This window comes from Sus scrofa, chromosome 4, assembly GCF_000003025.6.
Source record: "Sus scrofa isolate TJ Tabasco breed Duroc chromosome 4, Sscrofa11.1, whole genome shotgun sequence".
Taxonomy (NCBI): Eukaryota; Metazoa; Chordata; class Mammalia; order Artiodactyla; family Suidae; genus Sus; species Sus scrofa.
Window position 1 is genome coordinate 94,768,533 of NC_010446.5, and position 17,887 is coordinate 94,786,419.

At 58.0% G+C, this 17,887-nt stretch overlaps 2 protein-coding genes across 10 annotated transcripts in view; one reads left to right on the plus strand and one right to left on the minus strand.

Annotated features, from left to right (window-relative positions):
* Positions 1–12,950, plus strand: DCST2 (DC-STAMP domain containing 2). Its single transcript, XM_021089742.1, is given in 15 exon segments — positions 1–268; positions 470–640; positions 913–1,014; positions 1,273–1,470; positions 1,793–1,858; positions 3,067–3,280; positions 3,439–3,596; positions 4,334–4,498; positions 5,316–5,483; positions 5,614–5,714; positions 7,126–7,256; positions 7,596–7,723; positions 8,066–8,159; positions 8,265–8,405; positions 11,637–12,950. Coding segments are annotated over 15 exon segments (2,208 nt in total). The 3' UTR covers positions 11,740–12,950.
* Positions 11,872–17,887, minus strand: part of ZBTB7B (zinc finger and BTB domain containing 7B) — a 16,319-nt gene continuing 10,303 nt past the window's right edge. For all 9 annotated transcript variants that reach the window (XM_021089747.1, XM_021089746.1, XM_021089748.1 and 6 more), the window contains 2 exons: positions 14,562–15,733; positions 11,872–14,181 (listed from right to left, as the gene is read on the minus strand). In XM_021089747.1, coding sequence (XP_020945406.1) covers positions 13,716–14,181; positions 14,562–15,727 — 1,632 coding nt within the window. In that variant the 5' untranslated portion in view covers positions 15,728–15,733 and the 3' untranslated portion in view covers positions 11,872–13,715. The remainder of the gene's footprint in view (positions 14,182–14,561; positions 15,734–17,887) is intronic.

Here is a 17,887-nt window from a genome sequence, read left to right on the forward strand (position 1 = left end):
ATGCCCCAAATCATGAAGGATGCTGCTCACCCATTGGGAGCAGAGGAGCCGAGCATGGCGCGGGCTGTGGTCCGCAGTATGGGGGGTTTTACCCTGGGCTTGTCCTTGGCCACGGCCTATGGGCTCTTAGAGCTGCTGGTGGAAGGGCACAGCCCCTGGGGCTGCCTGGTGGGCACGCTCACTTTGGCTGCCTTCCTTGGTCTGGGCATGGGATTCTCCCGCCAGGTCCGAGTCACCGTCCTTCTGCTGCTGCCCCAGGCCTTCTCCAGTGAGCATGGCACCCGGTGGAGGGCATGGGCCCTGGGGCAGGGGCTGGGGCAGGAGGGATCTTGGGGGGAGAGGATCTTTCGGTCAATCATGGACAGCGTGGTTGAGGGAAAGACCCCGAAGGCTTCTGTAAGACACGTGTATTGCCTATGCTGCCACGTGCAAGGCTGGGGGCCTGGTTCCAATGGCTTTCTCTCCCCAGAGCAGGGCCGGACACTGCTTTTGGTGGCTGCCTTTGGGTTGGTGTTACAAGGGCCTTGTGCCAACACCCTGCGCAACTTCACCCGGGCCAGCGAGGCTGTGGCCTGTGGGGCAGAACTGGCTCTGAACCAGACCACTGAAATTCTGGAGAGGGCCAAGCAGCCCCTCGTCAGTAAGGCCGCCCATCTCCACAGGTCCCCACGTTCCCCTCATCCTTGTCCTATAGTCCTCCAGGCTCATTATTCTCCACTGGTTCTGGGCCCTAACCTCAGAGCACCAGTTAGACCCTCTGACCCTTGCTCTCTGGCCTGTTTCACAGCCAGATGAACTGTCTGCCAGACCCAAGCATCCAGCCTTCCCACTTCCCGAACAGCAGCCCTCTCCACTGGTAAGAACCAGCCCCTAGAGGAGGAGACCCCACAGTGCCCACGCCTTGTCTCTCAGGTGCCCTGAACAAGATCAAAGCCATTGCCCAGAAGGCCAAGGAGGTGGCTGATCGGATTCGCAAATTCTTTCGGTCAATCATGGATGGTGTGAAGCATATAGGTCAGCACATGAGCATGTCTATTTGTTGCGGGGGGGTGGGGGGGTGGGTGTCAAAATTCTCCCAGTCTCCTCACCCTCACCCCCAGCCAGGCAATGACTTTTTGGGCCTCTCCTGGGTGCTGATTGATCCCCACTGGCTATAGAACTGCCAAGCCCCTAACCACCGCCCTTTCCAGTTCTGGGTGCTGTCCCGGTGTCCCCAACCCCCTGAACAGATGCTGCAGGATTCCTGGGTACCAGCCCCACAGCTGTCCCCAGCCAGGGCCCTGCGGAATGTGTGGTATTGGCTCCTGCACATCGGGGACGTGTGCAACTCAGAGCTGGGCAATCCTTACCTGAAGTGTGCTCGGGTCTTCGATGATGCCAAGGACAGCTGCATGAAGGTCATACCACAAGCCTACCACCTGTGTTATGTTCTCATGCCCTTCAAGCTGATGCTCTGTGGTCTTGCCAGCGGTGAGAGCTCCTGGAGCTTGCCAGCAGGACTGGGGGCCAGCAAACATAGGGGTCAGTTGGGAGGGTGGCTCCAAGGGACTGGTGAGGGGCAATAAATAGGGGACCAGTAAGGATGCTGGGCCCCACGAGGGATGGGGGGTGGGGCCAATACAGACAAGCCAATGAGAGGGTGGGATAATAAGGAGAAGCCAAAAGGTTTTGAGCCAATGCGGAGGCTAATAGGAAACATGAAAAGTCAGGGGGCCCCATGAGAGCAAGTTCCCTGGAGGTGGGAGAGGCAGGATGCGTCTTTCTGCCCTCCTGACACTGTCTTGGCTCTCAGTGGCCCAGGTGTTCTGCATCTTCCCCGGGTACATCCAGACCTTCCTTCGAAAGACCATCAGCACCCGTGAGTGATCCCCTCCCTGCCCTGCTGTGTGCAGCGCTCCTGGGTGGTCTCCCTCCCTCATCCTGGGATGTGCCAGCCAAGCCAGCTGAAAATGCAAGAGCAGGCAAGGACCTCAAGAGGTTCCCCCAGGCCAACATCCATGCTGTACTGATTAGGAAATGGGGGCCCAGGAAGTTTCCCTTGTGGCTCAGTGGGTTAAGGATCTGACTAGTGAGTTCCCTTTGTGGCTCAGCGGTTAACGAACCCGGCTAGGATCCGTGGGGATGCAGGTTCAATCCCTGGCCTCGCTCAGTGGGTTAAGGATCCAGAGTTGCCGTGAGCTGTGGTGTAGGTCACAGACATGGCTCGGATCCCGAGTGGCTGTGGCTGTGGTATAGGCTGGCAGTTGCAGCTCTGATTTGACCCTTATCTTGGGAACCTCCATATGCCATGCGTGTAGCCCTAAAAAGAAAAAAAAAAAAAATTCACAGCAAAAGAAAACTAGAGGAGTTGCTGTCGTGGCTCAGCAGAAATGAATGTGACCAGCATCCATGAAGTTCAATCCCTGGCCTTGATCACTGGGTTAAGGATCCAGCAATACCATGGGCTGTGGTGTAGGTTGCAAACGTGGCTAGGATCTCTCATTGCTGTGGGAACCGCCATATACCACGGGTGCGGCCCTAAAAATAAGGACAAAAAAAGAAAAGAAAGAAAGGAAACTAGAGACAAAAAATAAAAATAAATAATCTGACTAGTATCCATGAGGATGCAGGTTCGATCCCTGGCCTCGCTCAGTGGGTTGAGGATCTGGTGTTGCCGTGAGCTGTGGTATAGGTACACGCATAGCCCGGATCTCCGGTTGCTGTGGCTGTGGTGTAGGCCTACAGCTGCAGCTCTATTCGACCCCCTAGCCTGGGAACTTCCAAAAATAGGGGCTCAGCAAAGAGTGCCTCATCAAAGCCTGACCTGTGTGTGAGTGGGGAGCCCCGTGGCAGGTCACTGGCACGTCCGTTGAGGAGGCGCAGGGCTGGTGCTAAGCACACAGCGGCAATGGCATAGCCGGTGGAGGCTTTCTCCCCTCCTCAGTCCATTGTGGGTCCCAGCCCCAGTGGCGCTGAGGGATCCCCTCTGGCCTGTGAGCCTTGCAACCCCCAGAGTGGCCAGGCTCCTCCCCGGGTGCCCCCGCCAACTCTCCTTCCTGGCATCTCCCCTGGCCCCGCCGGTCCCAGCCATAAGGAAGCTGATTAACCGGGTGCGTCAAGAGTTTGAGTTCAACGTGACAGCCACCCACCACTTCTCCGTGGATCTCAATGCCTCTCGGAGCCTGTCTCAGGTGGCTCTGGACCTCCACGAAGCTGTCAGCACGAAGCTCTACCGCATCCAGGAGGCCTTGGCTCTGATGGGCTACACCACGCCCCTGCTGTTCCTGCTTCTCTATGTCCAGTGAGGGGCTGGCGAGCCGGTGGGGGCTGGGGGCTGGGGCTGCTCGCAAGGCATTCTGGGAGGCCGGAATGTGGAGGCGGGGGCGGCAGAGAGGGGTGCCCTGGGGCAGTAGGTAGGTGGGTCAGGGGTGCTGAGAAGCCTCCCGTGTGCTCCCCCAGAGCCCTGTTTTACCGGTACTGTTACCTGAACTGGGACGACTTCGACAACATCTACATCACCGGTCAATTCCTGCGCATGGAGGCCGTCCGCTCCACGGTGGGACTGCCCACGGTGCTGCCACTCAGTGCCCGCGAGGCCAGACTCTACATCCAGCCAGGTGAGGGCCCCGAGGACCGGGACACAGGGACCCTGAAGAGGCCAGCTGCCCCCAGCCCCACCGCCCTGCCCAGAAGCCCCATGCACAGCTTGGGCTCCGGGGCAGACTCAGAGGTAGGGGAGACAAGCCAGAGCTGAAGGACATCTCAGGCTAGAGGAAGACACGGCCCTGTCCTCGGGGAGCCGTACTTCCTGAGAGGGGAAATCCGGTTCCTGAGAGCCTGCAGGCGGAGAGGGAAAGCACATCGATGCTTCTGGCAGCACCCAGGATGTCAGGACAGAGGGAAGGGTGGGTGGTGAGTGGATACGGAGCAAGGGAAATGAAGTTGGGGAGGCTTTCGGGATGGAGAGCCGGAAGTGCGCATGTGCTGACAGGGAGGAGATGCAGCCTGGGGGGCCGTGGAGGTGGGGTGGTGCTGTTTGTAAGGTGGGGGCCGGGTGAGGGTATCAGGGATGCCTCAGGAGGGAGGGTTCCTGGAGACGGGAAATAGGCCCCCAGGCCCAGGTGGAAATACGAGGCCTGCCACTCTAGCCATGGAGCCCTGCCGGCGAATAGGGCTTCCTATGCTTGCCCAGCGGTCCTCATTGCTTCTGCATCTTCCAGAGAAGCAGACAGGCCCCCGCTTGTTCAGGGGCAGGAGAAGCCTCCAGGAGGTAGATCTCTCTAGGAGCTGGGGTCTGGTGAGTGGGAGAATTAGGGCACATCCTCCTGACCAGCCCCCCCACCCCCACCCCCAGGCTCCATCTTCTTGTCCCGGTGGGAGAAGATTTTTTACATCCTGGCGATTTTCCACCTTATCCGGCACCTCCTTCTGGTGCTGCTCCTGGTCTTCCTGGACTATGCCGTCTTCTGGGTGCTTGACCTGGCACGGTACCAGCTGCAGGGGGAGATCGTGGCCCGCAGTGAGTGCCTGAACCTCGTATCTTCCTCAATCCTGGGGGCTTGCCTGAATGTCCCCATGTCACTGTCACTTACCAGCCCCTGACGCTGCCCCTCTTCCAACTCTATCTTCTGCTTGGTAACCCCTGTGCCCAGGTCAAGATTATACCATAACAGAGTAGATCAAAACACAAGCTCTAAAGTCAGATTGGCCTGGGTTTGAATCTCAGTTCGGCCCATTACCCTATGGTGATTTATGCAAGTTGCTTAATCTCCCAGACTTTTGGTTTCCTTGTCTGAACAACAGACAATAATGGTAACAACCTCTCTGGGTGACTCTAAGGGGTAAATGAGACCACGTGTGTTGAGTGTCTGGTGGACCTTTGAGAGTGAGCCACAAACCACAGAATAGAATAAATCTCATCCTGTGTACTGGGGAGCCCTACAGAAAAGGTTTAAAAAAAATACCTCAAACAATCAATAAAGCACTTTGCTCAGTACCAGCTACACACATGCTTTAAAATCAACGCTTCTGGAGGATATGGAATCAGGGGATGAACTCACTGACCATTAAGGCCATTTCAGATCTGGTGGTCTGGGCAGGCAGACCAGGCACCATTGCCACCCAGCTCTGGACCCTGGAGCCAGTCCCAGGCGCCAGGGACTGAGGTTTGGTGCCAAGGTACCATGAGGGTTCCTGGAGCATCCAAGGCCCCTGGCTGAGGGTCTGGTGGCCATCTCTGTGCCCTCCACCTCCACCCTCCAGAAGGCGTGGCCTTTCCTGCCTGGTGAAGTGGGCAGCTGCCAAGGGCATCCCCTCACATAGTGTCTTGGTGCCAGGCCCCGTGGTAATATCCATCACCGTGGAAGGCAATGGCTCGACTGGGAAGATTTACCGTGACCTGGTGTCAGCCTTCGATGTCCTGCAGGAAGGCAACGTCACCATCTTGTCCCGCCGCTGCCTCCTGCGTCCCTCGGAGCCTGACCCCACTAGTTACATAGCCATCGGTATCCACACCCCTGAGGGCGCCGGGGGAATAGACCCCATCCGGGGCATGAGGGGCACAGACCCCTGAGGGTGTGAGCGGCTGGCACCTTGTGCCCACTGGCGGTGGCTCACTGTCTGCTGTGTCCTCAGGCGTCATGTATGGTGTATGCTTCTTCGTCACTTTATTTGGCAACTATGTCAGCAGGCTGCGGCGGGTCATCTGTGCCTCCTACTACCCATCCCGGGAGCAGGTGAGGGGTCCACAGCCTATTCCTGCCTTCCCCCCCCGCCCCCCCACCCCTGCTCCCAGGGTGCTAGCTTGTGGCTGGCTGACTTGGTTAGGGGGAGCTTAGAGTCCTTCAGTCCCCCAGCTCTCTCTCCTCTGGTTGAACCCCAAAGCAAATGGCCTGGACTGCAGATGGGGCTGGGAGAAATGCTACCTCTTGGGGCAGGGCTTTTTTTTTTTTTTTTTGGAGGTGCCCACGGCATGTGGAAGTTCCTAGGTCAGGAGAGACTGATCCCGGGCCACAGCAGTGACAGCGCTGGATCCTTAACCTACTGAGCCATAAGGGAGCTCCTAGAGTTCCCTCCTGAAAGCCTTTGTTTTGGAAACTTTCTCTCTCTCTCTTTCTTTCTTTCTTTTTTTTTTTTTTTTGCTTTATAGGGCTGCACCCATGGCATATGGAAGTTCCCAGGCTAGGGGTCATATCGGAGCTACAGCTGTTGGCCAATGCCACAGCCACAGCAACTGGGATCTGAGCCACATCTGTGACCTATGCCACAGCTCACGGCAATGCCAGATCCTTAACCCACTGAGCAGGACCAAGGATCAAACCCTTATCCTCACGGATATGAGTTAGGTTCTTTACCGCTGAGTCACCATGGGAACTCCTGGGCGGGGCTTTCTGAGACAGGCTGGCCTTGAAAGTCTTGTGAAGGGCCCGGTTGTGGGGTGGGGCGGGAGCCATGTGGGCATGTTGACAAGTGAATTTATTTACTCATTTACAACTTGCTTACTGAGCATCTCCTCCACGCAGGCCTCAAGGAGGCTGAGACAACTAGACACAGCCTCGAGGCAGGCCAGACAGGCTTTTAACAAAATATCACAATGAAAGAAGTGGGGGTTTTTTTTGTTTTGTTTTGTTTTTGTCTTTTTGCCTTTTCTAGGGCCGATCCCGCGGCATATGGAATTTCCCAGGCTAGGGGTCTAATCGGAGCTGTAGCCATTGGTCTATGCCAGAGCCATAGCAACGCAGGATCCAAGCCGTGTCTGCGACCTACAGCACAGCTCACGCCAACGCTGGATCCTTAACCTGCTGAGCAAGGCCAGGGATCAAACCCGCAACCTCATGGGTCCCAGTCAGATTTGTTAACCACTGCGCCACGACGGGAACTCTGAAAAAAGTGTTTTTATGAAGGAATGAATAATCTGCTCTGGACACCCAGAGGAGAGAATGGGTAGTTTACCTAGGGAAGTCTTGAAGTCCTCCCCCAGGAAGGGACATTTGAGCCAAGCCTAGAGGGATTCACAGGAGTTGGGCAGAAGGCAAAGGTTGAGAGTAGGGGCCACACACAGTGGGCACAAGGAGGTGGGTACAGAGGGCGCTCCAGGCAGATGAAACAGGATCAAGGGGACCCCATCCCTGCCCTCCCCTCCACCAGGAGAGGATCTCTTACCTCTACAACGTACTTCTGAGCCGCCGAACCAAGCTGTTGGGGGCCCTGCATCGTTCAGTGAGGAGACGGGCTGCTGACCAGGGCCACATGAGTGTCCTCCAGGTGCTGGCTAAGCGGTGAGCCCACTGTCCTTCCTTATTGGAAGTGGGGCCAGATGGGGCAGAAAAAGAGCCAGAGGTCAGAATGGACCCCGTCTTTCCTAAGTGTTCTGAGGTTTGGTTGAAGGGGGTGCTCATTCCATGGCACTCGTGCATGAATGAAGGGATAAGAATGCTAAGGGGCGGGGATACAAGGAGGAGGAGGACAAGAAGCAGAGAAGTTGTTGCTGCAGTCGGTGGGATGGAGGTCAGACTGCAGGAAGTCTGCCCTTGGTCTGGAGGGTGGTGCCGGAGAGGATGAGGGCTCCTTAGGCTGGCTGGGCTGGCCTGTTTAGTGTCTGGGATGCTTCTCCTCAGGTGCTCCTGCCTGGCTCCGTTTATCAGCCACTTTAGGCAGCCCGAGACCTACTGCCTGGGCTGCGGGCAGCCCCCAGACGAGGGGGACGCAGAGAACTCAGTGTCCTGCAGCACCCCTGGCTGCCGAGGTGAGACTCCTGGAGAGCAGCCTCTCCCTGCTGTGACTCACAGCATTTTCATATGACAGTCAGCTGTGGTCCTTCTTTTATGGACTTCTCTGGTAGCTCACCTTTGTACCCCTCCCCTCATTACTATGCATGTTCTCATTTACATAGAAGTGTCAGGTAGCTCATTTTCTCGGTATCCTTTAATTGTCTCAAATGACCAGACTTAATATGCAAGTGGCATCGTAGCAATTCCCTGCAGCGGCGAGGGCGGGGGGGGGGGGCTGGGGAGGAAGGGTTTGGGAGCCAGGAGCATGGTGGGTGGGGAGGCATGAGCTCCCCTCCTTCCCTCCTGGCCCCCTCCAGGTGTCTTCTGTCTCACCTGCTTCCGCCTCCTGGACAACACCTGCTCCGTGTGCGCCTCTCCCCTCTCCTACCAGGGGGAACTGGACCTGGAGCTGTGAGTCTCCAGCAACACAGGGTGGCTAGAGTCTGTGGGGGCAGGGGGAGCAACCACCCCTCCCCCAGGACCTCTGTGGGCTACTGAGATGGGGGGCTTCTCCAGGGACTCCAGTGACGAGGAGGGCCCCCGCCTGTGGCTGGCTGCAGCTCGCAGAAAGGGTCCTGAGCAGGAGGGGTTGCTGCGGCAACAGCTCCAAGAAGTGCTGGGCAGGAGCCCCCTGTCAGAGTCCAGCTCCGAGTCCAGGTGAGCAGAACGCTGAGGGACTTGGGGCCTGAGAGGCCTAAGCATGTTCCATCACATTTGCCGAAGGCTTCTTGGGAGCCTGGCCCCCTGCTAGAGCTGGAGACAGAGATCAAGCGAGGCGAGGGAATGGAGGTTTGGCCAATGCCTGCTGTGTCAGCATCCCAGCCCTGGAGGAGCCCACCAAATGGTGGGGGAGAGTGACATCAAATAGATAAGGGACAAAGGTGGAGAGTGCCTTGATCCAGGAGTGGTGCAGGCCCCAGTCAACACAGAAGGAACACCCAGTTTGGGATGAGGGTGTGGTCTTTTTGCCTTTTCTAGGGCTGCTCCCACATCATATGGAGGTTCCCAGGCTAGGGGTCCAATTGGAGCCGTAGCCACCGGCCTACGTCACAGCCACAGCAACGCGGGATCCAAGCTGCGTCTGCGACCTACACCACAGCTCACCACAACGCTGGATCCTTAACCCACTGAGCAAGGCCAGGGATCGAACCTGCATCCTCATGGATCCTAGTCGGATTTGTTAACCCCTGCGCCACGATGGGAACTCCCAAGGGATGGGGGTGTGTTAATGAAGGCTTCTTTGAAGAAGTGGGTTTGGGGGCAACCCGGGGGTTTGTTAGGCTGAGGAGTGGAGAAGGGCATTCCAAGGGGAGATCTGTGTGAGTTTGGAGAAGGTGACACCTGCGGGGTGGGTATGTGTGTCTGGGTGGAGGTCGCAAAGCACGCTGGGAAATGAGGCTGGCCGACAAGACAGGGAGCGGTGGGAGAGGGCCTTACTCCACTGTCTGAAGAGCCTCAATCAGAAAGTGATATGTTTGGGCGTTCCTTTTGTGGGTTCCATCCCTGGCCTTGCTCAGGGGGTTAAGGATCTGGCGTTGCAGTGAGCTGTGGTGTAGATCGCAGATGCGGCTCAGATCTGGCGTTGCTGTGGCTCTGGCGTTGCTGTGGCTCTGGCGTTAGGCTGGCAGCTGTAGCTTCAATTAGACCCTTAGCCTGGGAACCTCCATAAACTGCAGGTGCAGCCCTCAAAAGAAAAAAAAAGAAAAGAAAAGAAAGTGCTATGTTCCTATGTGTCCCTGAGGACAATAAGCTAAGAAGGCAGCGTGAAGGCTGGGTGGGCGCAGAGACCAGAACGGAGGCTGTCTGAGTTCAGGAAAAGTGGGTGGTGGCCTCAGGATGGAGGTGCTGAGAATGACAGGGAGTGTATGCTTGGGCCTGGGCGGTGTGGGGCAAGAGGAGGAACAGGTTCTGCAGAGAGAGGAATGGCCCGGTGCGAGACCTCTGAGGTATCTGTAGGGAATCCAGCGGGAGATGCCCAGAGGACAGTTAGAAAAGGGCAGGGCTCTAGGCCAGAGGTGTATTTGGGGGGGGGGTGTTGACTGAAACTGCAAGAGTGAGGGTCATCCCGGTGGAGGACACAGCTTGACAGGAGAGGACAGGGACAGAACCCTGAGGGGCTCCGTCACAAACCAAGGAGGGGAAAGGCTTGTGAACAGAGAGCCAAGCCTATCAAATGCAGTGAGATAATCAAGCAGGATAAAGCCTGAGACCTGGCCATTGAATTTGGCGGTTGCGAGATCCTTGGTGTGGCCTGTGGGGACAGTTCTTATGGCGTGAGGGAGGCCAAAACCACTCCTTATGGGTTGAGGGGAGTGACTGGCGGAGAAGACTCAGAAGCAGAAACAGGGTGTGTGACTCCATGTCACTATTGCGAGAAGTTCGATAATTCTTTTTTTTTTTTTTTTGTCTTTTCTCTTTTTAGGGCCACATCGCGGCACATGGAGGTGCCCAGGCTAGGGGTCCAATCGGAGCTACAGCTGCCAGCCTACATCACAGCCACAGCAACGCCAGATCCGAGCCACGTCTGGGACCTACACCACAGCTCACGGCAATGCTGGATCCTTAACCCACTGAGCAAGGCCAGGGATTGAACCCACAACCTCATGGTTCCCAGTCAAATTCATTTCTGCTGAGCCACAACGGGAACTCCTTTTTTTTTTTTTTTTTTTTTTTTTTTTTTTTTTTTAAACATAACTGCTATAGTGAAATAAGTAAGCTTGATGGTGAAGAGGAGGGAGTCAGCTTCATAGAGCAAGAGAGTAGCTTGAAGGGAGCCCAACAATAAAGGATTTTTCTGTATCCAACCAGAGGGAGATGTGAGCATTTCAGAGGCGGAAAAAAGCGCTGAAGTGAGAAGGATGCCGGGGAGATGGGATCTAAGGCCAGGTGGACAGGGTGGCCTCAAACAGGAGCGGGCTCGCCTGAGGCAGGAGGGGAGAGGGTATGTTCCTCCAAGCAGAGCAGAACCCGCTCCAGTCTGGTGGCCTTGCTTTTCTTGGGGGTAAGTCGGAAGGTAGGAGGCAGGCTGCCTGTTGAGACAGCAGAGAAGGGGGCTGGGAGTGGAACAAAGGTTTCAAGGTGTGGGTGGTGGAGGTTGAAATATCTGCCTTGGGGAGTGTGCAAAGGAGCCAACTGGGGAGAGTGAGATTTCCAGGTAGTGTTACAGGCCTGGATGATGTTGAAAACCATTAACGTGTGATGACCGATTGCAGTGTCCTTGGTTACGTAGGTTTCTCGAGCAAATGTGGTAGATGTGAACAGGATTCAGGGGTGGAAGGTTTTTTCTGGGCAGCTCAGGGGAAGGATAAAATGCGGAGAGAACTGGGGGGCTCTGAGTGTCTGAGATGACTGACCTCAGGGAAGAGGAGAGGCTCAGGCCCCCGGGGGCAGTCCCAGGTCTGTGTCTCTATAGGGTGTTAGAACAGAGGCCAGCAGGGACGTCTCAGAAAGACGAGCAGCCTCTGCTTGGAAGGCCTGCAGAGAAGACTATCCAGTGGGCACTGGGTCCTGGGAATAGGAATGAGTTGAGAGGTTGAAGGGGCAGCAGAGTTTTATTTTTAGAGGTTCCAGAGGGCTCAGTGAAGTTAAAAGCTGGGTCGCCACAAGGGAGAGCTTGAGCCTTGAGCGGGTATTATCCCTGAGGTCACTACTGGTTCTGCCCTCAGAGCCATGTGACCTTGGGCAAATCATTGCCCACTCATCTCTCAGTCTAAAATCAGAGAAGCTAGCTACAGCCATGAGCTGGTGTGCCTTGGGGGCCTGGGAGAGCAGCAGTGGCTGGTAAATAACAGGAGCCAAATCTGAACAGATGGGGCAGGGGCAGGAGGCAGGAATGCACCTGCGAAAAACAATGTTGGTGACGGGGCCATCCCCTCCTCTCCTCACTAGTGACCTGGATGAGGAGAAAGGGCCTCTGAAGAGGAGGCACAGGTAGCAGCCCCCACCTGAGGCCCAGTCTGTCAGCATTCCCATGCCCCCTCCCTCCCACTGACCACCTCCCAGATCCTCTACCCAGAAGCAGCCCCTCTTCCACTTCCAAGCCCCAGTCCCTGTCTCTCAGCTCCGTCTCCTCCTGGTCCCTCCCACCTCCGCCCCAAATAAAGGAACCAAGGTTGGACACGAGTGTGAATCTTAAATTATTATTATTTCTTCCTGTCGCTTACACCCGAGGTGGGGGGCAGGGCAAGGGGAAGGGAACAGGAGAGGGGGGACTGCCTCCCCCCCTAAGGCACTGAGTGGAGAAGCCGCAAGGGGGGAGGGGGGAGGCCACATTGTCCTCACTCCCTGGGGCTAGGCCCCAGGTCTCCTCAGCCCCAGGCTCCCCCATCACCTGAAATGCTAAGATGAGGCCCAGGGCAACCTGACCTCCCCCTACCCCAATATATTACATCATCACTTTTTAAATAGATACAAGGACTGGTCCCGCTACCCCCTCCCTGCGACCCCCCCCAACTAATGGGGGTGCCTGGGCAGCTGTGCAAATGGGCATGGGGGTGCAACGGGAGGGAGGGAGAGCACCGGGCCCCTGAACCTGCCCCTTTTAAGGAGGGGGAGGGGCCGCCAGGCCAGGGAGGGGAAATAGTGCAAGGCAGAGCCCAGGCCGAACGGGGTCCAGCACCCAGCGAGGAAGAGGGGGGGACACCCCCACCCCCAGCAGAATTGGGTAGTTAAAAATCTGAAACTAGATTTCAACAAGACCAACAGAAAAGGCTATGTACAGAACGGGGGTGGATTCAATCCTAAGGGGGATTATTTTCCCCAACCCAACCGGAAGCCTGGCCGGCCAGGGTCTGGGGAAAGGATCCCTTTCCCACAGGTCCGGAGCCCACTTTCCCTGCGGCCGAGCAAGAAGTTATTTGCCCATGGCCTTGGCAAGGGGGCGCCGCTCACCAGCTGGGGATGGCGGAGGTGAGCGAAGACGGTTGGCTGGCAGTGGCCGCCGGGGGCGCTCGCCCGCGCCGGGCACGACCGCCAGATGGCGCCGGCTCGCCCGTTCTCCGCAAGGCTCCCCCCAACCCCTCACCCGGTCCCACACCCTGCACCGCGCCAGCCCGGGGGCGGCGTGAGTCAGGGGCGGCAGCGGTGGTGGTGGCGCGGCGGCTCCGGCTTGCACCTGGGCGGGGAGGAGGTGGGGAGGAGGAGACGAGGGTAGGACACCGCCCGGCCCGCCCTGCCCTCTGGCCCCGGGGAGGGAGCGGCGGGAACAAGACATTCCCTGCCCGGGGACGCGGGAGGGGAGGGCAGGGGAGGAGAACCAGCGAGCGGCTCCCCTAGCTGGGCGGGCCCCTCCCGCTGCCCCCAGGGGCGGGCGAGCCAATCAGGCCACCCCGCCCCCTTCTCCAGGACCCCATGACTCAGCGCTGGGAGCAGGGCGGAGGGGGACTAGGATGGCTCCTTCCTTACAGGCCCAGTCCCCCAGTCTTTCAAGCTTCTACCTTGCTTTCCCCCCACTTACCCTTCCTTTGCCGCCCCCCTTTGCATAATTCACTGCCAGGAAAAGGGAACAGAAACCAGGAAGGAGGGGTCTTGAAAGGGAGGGGCAGTCCTTCAGCCCCTTACACAGCCAAAACCCCAAGGGGCGTGGGGGCGGGGCGAGGCTTTGGTCCCAAGCCCCCCACCCCCTAGAAACCCGCATAGCCGAAGAGGGACCCCACAAATCAGAAATACATTATTGCTTCTACTCCCCAGGAGCAGCTGGGGACAGGGACCCCACCTTTACAATAGAGCTGTAAATATATACATGTCATATGTTTCACTCCTTGGGAGAGCACCCCAATCTGGGGAGCCTCTGCCCCCACACCTTCTCAGCTTGGAACTGGAATGAGGGTTCTGGGGCAAGGGGCCTATTTCCAATGCCAGGGAGGCTCAATGCCCCGGTCCCCCAGCACCGTCTGTGCTACACACTCCCACTGCTTGGCATGGGCGTCCCCGGCCCGGTGCTGCTCCAGCTCAGCCACTGGTCCCTCTTTAAGAGGACTCCATGGCACCTTCGGCCTGAGGTGTGGCGGGTGCCCCTTCCTCCTCATCGTCATCAGGGGGCCCTGGGGTGGAGACCGGGGGCCCGGTAGGGGCTGACTGCTCCCAGAATCGAGCCAGAGAGAGGCGGAAGTTGTCCAGGTGGCCATTGGAGAGATCGAGGCCAGCAGGGGACGGGGTGGCCGCAGAGGGTGGGGGGTAGTGAGGGGGCGCATCGTCCTTGCGGCGCCGCCGGGTGCGCACCTCCAGGCAGTTCTGGCCCTTGAGGTGGCGCTGCAGGTGGTCCTCCTTGGCGAAAGCCTTGTGGCACAGGTGGCACTCATAGGGCCGGTCCCCTGTGTGCAGGTGCATGTGGTTCTTGAGGTCGTAGCTGTGCAGGAAGCGGGCTGGGCAGTGCGGGCAGGAGTAGGGGCGCTCTCCTGTGTGCTTCCGCATGTGGATCTTCAGCTTGTCATTCCTGGCACAGGCAGGGGGGAGGGGCAAGGGGGACGTTCAGGACAGGATGCTTGGGTCACCCAGGCCAGGTTCCCGGGCCCTGTCCCACTCCTGTCCTTTACCGTTTGTTCCCTTTGCTGCCTCGCCCCCAGCTTCACAGGGCCCAACCACCACCAGCTCTGCTTCCAGCCCAGCCACCGATTTCATGCCTCAGCCCCCCCCCCCCCCACCGCGGGCTTGGTATCTCCGAGGTCTCTCTCCTCACGCTGGTGACCCCCTCCCCCACCCCAGCCCCCCAATCCCTGCAGGATCACCTACTTCCACACCTCAGATCTCATGATCCCTTTCTCCCTCGCCCCCCTGACGTGGTGCCTGCTGGGCCCCTTCCCCGTGGGTGCTCACCGGGTGAAACGGACGCCGCACACTTCACAGGCAAAGGGCTTCTCACCCGTATGGGTCCTCATGTGGCGCGGCAGCTTGCCCGCCCCGTGGATGATCTTGTGGCAGACCGGGCACTCCTGGGGCATCTGGGAGCGGCGTTTGCGCACTAGCTTGTCCTGGCCATCCAGGCCTGGCGCCAGGGCGTCCTGGTGCAGGGAACTCAGGTAGGCCATCAGGTCAGGATCGATGGCGTCCTCATCTGAGCCCAGCTCCTCTGGAGACAGCGGGGGTCCGCCGCCCTGCGTCAGCCCGTAGGTCTGGGGGTAGACCAGCTCCTCCTCTTCTTCCTCACCCTCATAGGCCTCATAGTTCAGGGGCCCCTCAGGGGGAGAGGCAGTCCCTGTGGGAGGGCTGTAGCTGTCCCCTAGCCCGCTGCCCCCACTGCTGCCCACGCGGCCCGCCGCCTCTTCCTCCTCCTCGTAGGTCAAGGGATGGGCGGGCACCATGGGCACGTCGGGCACGAGGTGGTTCGCCCGGGCTCCCTTGGTCTGCAGGAAAGCTTTCCGGGGCTTGCGGCTGCGGCGGGCAACAGGCCGAGGCGGCGGTGGTGGTGGTGGCGGGGGCACCTGCGGGGGGCTCTCTTCTCCGTTGGGAACTCCTGCGGCCGAGGCGGAGGCTGTGGCTGTAGCGAAGGCCTCCAGGTACTGACGAGCTCGCTCACAGTCGTCCTCGTCGGGGCTGGGAGCTTCCAGTCCGCTGCCCTGCAGGATCTCCATGCAGGCAGCGATGACACAGGGGATCTCCAGCAGCCGGGCAGCCTGGAGCACGGCCGGCATGTTGGCGCTGCTGGTGGTCAGTGTGGCTGTGTAGGCAAACTCGAGCAGGGCACCCAGTGCCTCTGGCCCCACAAAGTCCAGCTCACACACGCCGCCCCCTGCTCCCCCAGGGGCCGTCCCACCGCCCCCAGCACCCATGACCGCTCCCCCACCGCCCTCGGTGAAGAGCTTCTTGAAGTAGTGGCTGCAGGCAGCCAGCACAGCCCGGTGGGTGCGGTATTCAAGGCCCTGCGTCCGGATTGTGAGATCACATAGGTGGCCCAGCTGGCGCTGCTCATTGAGGCAGCTCAGGAGCTCGCTGCTGTGGTCTGGGAATGGAATCCCGATCAGGTCATCCTCAGGACTCCCCATCTTCTCCTGCGGAGTCAAGTAGAGGGGGAGGTTAGGAGTGCTCAGCCCTGTGAGGGGGTCCAGGGAAGGAGTAGCAACACTGGCCAGGGGACTGCAGGCCAGATGGCCCAAGTACACCCATTCCGTCTTCCACAACCTTCTAAAGTAATGACTGTGATGGACCTAGAGATCCCCATACTACGGCAAGTAAGTCGGAAAGAGAAAGACAAATACCATATGATATTACTTATATGCGGACTCTAAAATACGACACAGGTCAATATATCTACGAAACAAAAGCAGACTCACAGACACGGAGACAGACTTGTGGTTGCCAAGGGAAGGTTTGGGAGTTTGGGATTAGCAGAAGCAAACTAACACACATAGGATGGATACACAACAAAGTCCTACTGTATGGCACAGGGAACTGGATTCCGTATCCTGTGATAAAGCATGATGGAAAAGAACATGAAAAAGAATATGCCCACGTAAGTCACTCTGCTGGACAGCAGAAGTTAACACAACATTGCAAATCAACTACACTACAAAAAAATTAAAAAAAAAAAAAAAAAAAAAAGTAACGGCCGCCATCCATTTCACAGATCAGAAACCCGACATGCAGATGGTTGAAGTGACTTTCCAAGTTAAGAGCAGAACGGGTTCAAAGCTCGGCTGTGGGCCCAGCGTCTGTGTTCCTGACCACTGTGCACTCTTCTGCCTCTGCCTTTCTGGCCTTTCCTAAAGACCCGTCTGCTTCACCTGTCCCATTCCCCATCCCTCTGGGAGGAGCACTGGACTGGGAGAAAGGATGCTTAGGTCCTGATTCAGGCTTCGTGACGAATTGGCTAAAGGACTCTGGGCGGCTCTGGCAGCCAGCCTTGGTCATCCAAAAAGTGAGGTACCAGTCTCTGGGATGGAACCCCTTCTCAGCCCAGAGAGAGGCCAATGTGAGAATTCAGATTCACACTGGACCAAGGTCTGTTCGAGGCAAGGTCAGGTGCTTTCACTCACGTTATCTCCCTAAAGCGTTTGGTGCACTGTAAAACACGACGCAAACCTGAGGCAGCTTCCCCGCACCCTCCCCCTCCTCCTGCCCCGCCTCCACCCACCAAAAGTTCATCTCCCCTGCTAGATCCCCCACTTCTAGAGGCCAAAAGGGAAACACAGCTCCCGGCATCCCTCCCCCCACATCCTCCCCTCCCCCATGGGGGCCAAGGAGCAGCCACCCTTTGCTGGGGTGTCGCTGGCGCGGGTGCTTCCTGCCCCGCACCGATAAGCATCGTCCCCGCCCCCTCCCCCACTGCCAATAGGCCAAGTTCCAGTCCCACTCCTCCCCCACTGGGCTACCACCACCACCACCACCTCTCCCTCCCTATCCCTGGCCTGAGCGCCCCCTCTCCGGAGGACCATCTTCCCCGTCTACGCTTTCCCCTCCAAGGCATGGCCACAGAGGCCCAGAGCTGCCAGCAATCCTGAGGCTGAGGCTGGCAGAGGGAGCAGAAGGGTGGTAGAGTGAGTGTGGCCTGGAAGCGGGGAGGTCTTCGGGTCCTGGTCCTGCCGCTATCTTGCTGAATGACCTTGGGCAAGTCAGTTCTCTCTGCCCTCTCATTTCCTCTCTGTACAAGGAGGGAGTGGGAATGGAAGCCCTAAGGGTTCAGCGCTTCTGGTGGGTCTAGAACAATGGGAGACAGAGTTGGGGCCTGGAAAGAGCTGGGCTCGAGAGTCATCCAGGCCTGAGTCTGAATCCACACTCCACAGCTGATTAGCTCTGTGACTTTAAACAAGTGATTTAATCTCTGAACCCCCTTCCCCGTCTCTGGCATGGGATAATTCCACCTGACTTCGCGGGCTGTGGCGAAGGTCACATGAGACCAAGGGTGGCACAATGCCTGACACACAGTAGGGGCTCAATAAATGTTCTGGCCTTGGGAAGGAGAAACAAGGCCTCACCTGGAGGCAGATTCCACCATAGAGATGGCCCCTGCTGGGGACAGGTCTTTCTTCTGCCCTCAGATCACCCCAGGGAGTCAGGTTACTTCTGGCTACATGACCTTGGACAAGTCACTTCCTTTCCTAAGGTGGCCTGTTTCCTCATCTATAAAATTAAAGGCTGACCCAGAGGATCCCTCGGGCAAGTCCCACTGATATTTTGTCAGTGTCTTCTCTGCCACACCCAACAGC